The sequence below is a fragment of the Cucurbita moschata genome, unplaced genomic scaffold, assembly GCF_002738365.1.
Source record: "Cucurbita moschata cultivar Rifu unplaced genomic scaffold, Cmos_1.0 Cmo_Scf00014, whole genome shotgun sequence".
NCBI classification, from domain to species: Eukaryota; Viridiplantae; Streptophyta; class Magnoliopsida; order Cucurbitales; family Cucurbitaceae; genus Cucurbita; species Cucurbita moschata.
The window spans coordinates 3,792,997-3,797,160 of NW_019268530.1; the positions used below are offsets into that span (position 1 = coordinate 3,792,997).

General features: G+C 40.0%; 1 protein-coding gene across 1 annotated transcript; it reads left to right on the forward strand.

Annotated features, from left to right (window-relative positions):
* The first annotated feature begins 1,510 nt into the window (after positions 1 to 1,510).
* On the forward strand, positions 1,511 to 4,063 carry LOC111452427 (exocyst complex component EXO70B1-like). Its single transcript, XM_023093145.1, has 2 exons — positions 1,511 to 3,725; positions 3,801 to 4,063. The coding sequence occupies exon 1, from the start codon at positions 1,833 to 1,835 to the stop codon at positions 3,720 to 3,722; it is 1,890 nt and encodes a 629-aa protein (XP_022948913.1). The 5' UTR covers positions 1,511 to 1,832; the 3' UTR covers positions 3,723 to 3,725; positions 3,801 to 4,063.
* Positions 4,064 to 4,164: the final 101 nt, after the last annotated feature.

Below are 4,164 nucleotides of genomic sequence, written 5' to 3' on the forward strand. Positions count from 1 at the left end.
CCCCCCCCCCCCCCCCAACTGCCCCTTAAATATGGGTATTATTTAATTTTAATAAATATCTTTTCTTCTTTTTTTTTTTGTTTTTTTGGGTCAAATTTCCATTTATCCTTTGCTTTAATTCAACATAGAAATGGTCACATATGACCCATTTCTGACCATTCCTAATAATTATTTATTACTTTCACGTTTGTTTAATTTTAATATATTTTCCTTTTATTTTACTATTAAAGATAATCTAACTATCATTATCTTAATTTTTTTTTAAATATATATTAAAAATCACGACTCTTCATCATAATTGTATTATATTGTCCACCGAGCAAATTCTCTTGTAAATTCAGTGATCAATAACCCCTTAACTAGGGATAAAAAGGCAATTTATCACTAATTTTACTTAACCCCTTAACTAGGGGTAAAAAGGTAATTTATCACTAATTTTACTAGTAAACTCAGTAATCAATAACCCCTTAACTAGGGGTAAAAAAGTATTTTATCACTAATTTTTAAATAAGATTACTCTCTCTTTTCGGTCTTTTGAACCGTTTTACACATTAGATAGCACGTTTGAGGGTTATTATGAGACAATTATATTGAACATTTTTTTTTTTTTGGTGAATTGAATTAATGAATTTGCTATTGTATTGATTGAATGGAAAAGGTAAGGTAATGCATAATATAATGATGATGTAGTCTGAAAAAGAACACCAAAAAGTGATATGGGTTCCTTATTTATTCCCATAGACATTACAACTTCCTTTCCTTCCTTCCTTTTGAATGTCTCTTTATCTGCCTTTGAATTGTCCTTTCATTTTCTCTCCCCCTTTGATTCTCTCCAACCAACTCTCATTTTTTGTGTACTTCCAACTTTGACCATTCCTCCTCTTCCACTTTACTTTCAACACAAATTTACATATAACTTTATACCATTCCCTTCCATCCATCAACAAACAAATTACCACCAATATCTCGAGCTCTAATCATGTGACATCTAGTTTTATGTTTCTTTCGAGATAGAATTACATGTAAACTTATCATTACTGTGACATCTGAACAAATGAGTGATACATGAATGAACCAAAACAACATTTGAACGAGAGTGATCCTGAGGATGTGACCATTGATAATGACTTAAAAAAAGTTACTACTTTTATCAACAATGTGGCTCAATCATACGAACTCTAAAGCTAAACATGCTTGGCTTAAGGCAACCTTGTGTTATATTGAAATGACCCCATCTCGCTCAAATTTCAAGAAACAAAATGTCACATTCCTCGACAAAAACGAAAGCAAGGTGGGGTAAGACGGGCAATTTATGTTCTCATTTAGCTAACAAAGAGACGAGATTTCTCACATTGTTTAGGACAACTCCCCACCAGCATCTCAATTGTGAGAGTTTTATGGATATGAAAGCTTGCACCTTTGAACGGATTTAAAGTACAAGTTCAACTGAACAAATTACACAATAACATAATTTTTCGAAAGAAGAGGAGTCGAGTTTAGGTATGGTCGGGTGGAACGAAAATAGGTTTAGAAGATGGTACTTGTGGTTTTGGCCTTATTTATTTGTATTGATATAGAAAACGAAGTGAGAAAATACTTTTCCTCTCATTTTGTTGAACCAAATTCAATTTCCAATAGCTTCCTCAATTTCCTCACCTTCTTCTTCTCTCTCTGTCTCTCTCTCTCTCGCCGTTTCCGATTTCCAGTTTCCTTCGGCCCACTGCTCCATTTCCAATGTCTTCTCTCCTCCTTTGATTCTTCTCCGGTCCCATTTTCTTCATCTTCTCCTTCTGTTCTTTTGATTTGTCTCTGAAAACCCTTTTCTCTTCTCAATGGTTGACAACGGCGAGGAGAAATTGCTGGCTATGGCTCGCCACATAGCCAAGACTATGGGCCGCAACGAGTCCATGGCCGATGATATTCTCCAGATTTTTTCCAATTTCGATGCTAGGTTTTCCCTTGACAAGCTCTCTGATAAATCCGATGAGGTTGATCCCAGAAGCTCTGTCGCTTTGCAGCGCTCTCTCAAGTCTTTGGACCGCCGGATCTCCCAATATTTGGCTGCTGACCACCCGATTTGGGCGGATTCAGCCGATTCCGCTGCTTTTCTTGACGCTATTGATGAGTTGATTGCTACGATTAGGGACTGGACGCCGATGGCTAGGGATAAATCTGTTGGTACCTACCTTGCTCGCGCCGACGATCTGATGCAGCAGGCGATGTTTCGTGTAAGTGAAGAGTTTCGGTCGTTGATGGAGCGTGGAGGTGAGTCTTTTGAACTTACTCGGCATTTCAGGAACCGTGAGTCAACGGGCGAGTTTTTCTTCGATTCTGAGGAAGATGAGGAAGGTGCGGAAGGAATTCTTGGTGACGGCCTCCAGATCCCGGTGGCGCAGCCGGTGACAGACTACAACGTTGTAATCGATGCGCTTCCGTCGGGGACTATCAGCGATCTCCATGAGATAGCGAAGCGTATGGTGGCGGCTGGGTACGAGAAGGAGTGTTCGCACGCTTTCAGTAGCTGCAGGAGGGAGTTCTTAGAGGAGAGTCTTTCTAGGTTGGGGTTACAGAAGCTTAGCATCGATGAAGTTCAGAAGATGCAATGGCAAGACATGGAAGAGGAGATTGAGCGCTGGATGAAAGCGATTACCGTCTCCCTTCGAATCCTCTTCCCAAGCGAACGACGGCTCTGCGAACGAGTCTTCGTCGGCCTCTCCTCCGCCGCTGATCTCTCTTTCATGGAGGTCTGCCGAGGATCAACAATTCAGCTACTGAATTTCGCAGATGCGGTCGCAATCGGCTCGCGAGCGCCGGAACGACTGTTCAAAATCCTCGACATGTTCGAGACCTTGAGAGACTTGATGCTGGATTTCGATTCAGTATTTTCGGATCAGTACTGCTTGTTACTTAGAAACGAAGCAATCGCAATCTGGAAAAGGTTAGGCGGAACAATCAAGGGGATCTTCATGGAGCTCGAGAATTTGATCCGTCGTGATCCGGCTAAAACTCCAGTTCCGGGGGGCGGCCTTCATCCAATTACTCGGTATGTGATGAATTACCTTAAAGCAGCCTGTAAATCACGGCAGACTTTGGAGCAAATTTTCGAAGAAGCCGCTCTTCCTTCGAAGGATTACACCAAACTCGATGACAGAGCAACAGCATCGTCTTCATTATCAGTTCAAATGGACTGGATTATGGAGCTTTTAGAGAGCAATTTAGAGGCAAAATCAAAGATATACAACGATCTATCCTTAAGCTCTGTGTTTCTGATGAACAATGGCCGATACATTGTTCAGAAAGTGAAAGACAGCGAATTAGGATCGGTTTTAGGGGACGATTGGATTCGAAAGCACTCGGTTAAGAACAGGCAATACCTCGGAAATTTCCTGAAAAGTTCATGGAGCAAGGTGGTCGGAGTATTGAAAATTGACAGTGGCTCCATAGCTCCGGCTGTAATGAAAGAGAAGCTGAAATCATTCAACATACAGTTCGAAGAACTCTGCCAAACCCAATCTACATGGGTGATATCCGAGAATCAGCTTAGAGAAGAAGCAAAAATCTCAGTTACCAAAATCCTAATGCCTGCATATCAAAACTTCATCGAAAGGTACCAGAGTTTGCCGGAGTTGTCGAAGCGTACAGACCGGCATTTGATGTACACGGCGAAGGATGTGGAGGCTCAGATCACCCAGCTGTTCCAAGGAGGCGGCGGAAGGAGGTAAAGGGTAAGCCATAAATAATGTTGAACATTGCCTGTATATCTATACAAATGTCATCTTCATATCATAAATCCTTGACAGAAATTCTTGGCCAAGTTGTAATTGATTTGATCTGTGGGTGCGACTGCAATTGCAACTATGATATGTTGGGCCATTCTGAATATGATTACATCTCAAAGCCTTGCTCTCGAAAGTTCGAATGATTGCCAATGGCGGATTAGAACAAAATTTCTGGGCGTTTGAATCTTTGATCACTCTTAAAATTACTGTTTAGATTGTTCTTATGCAACACACTTGTGTAAATATATAAATTGGTTACATTTTAACTTTAGCTTATATTTCTATATGGTTATATTACATTGATCACTCTTTAAGAATTATGTTTAATTCTGGAAACAAAATAATTTCGAGAATCTCATGAACTTTTTTTTTTTTTTTTTTTTTT

Excerpts from the sequence above, each read along its gene's own strand:
- LOC111452427 (XM_023093145.1), top strand. The coding sequence starts at position 1,833 with ATGGTTGACAACGGCGAGGAGAAATTGCTGGCTATGGCTCGCCACATA.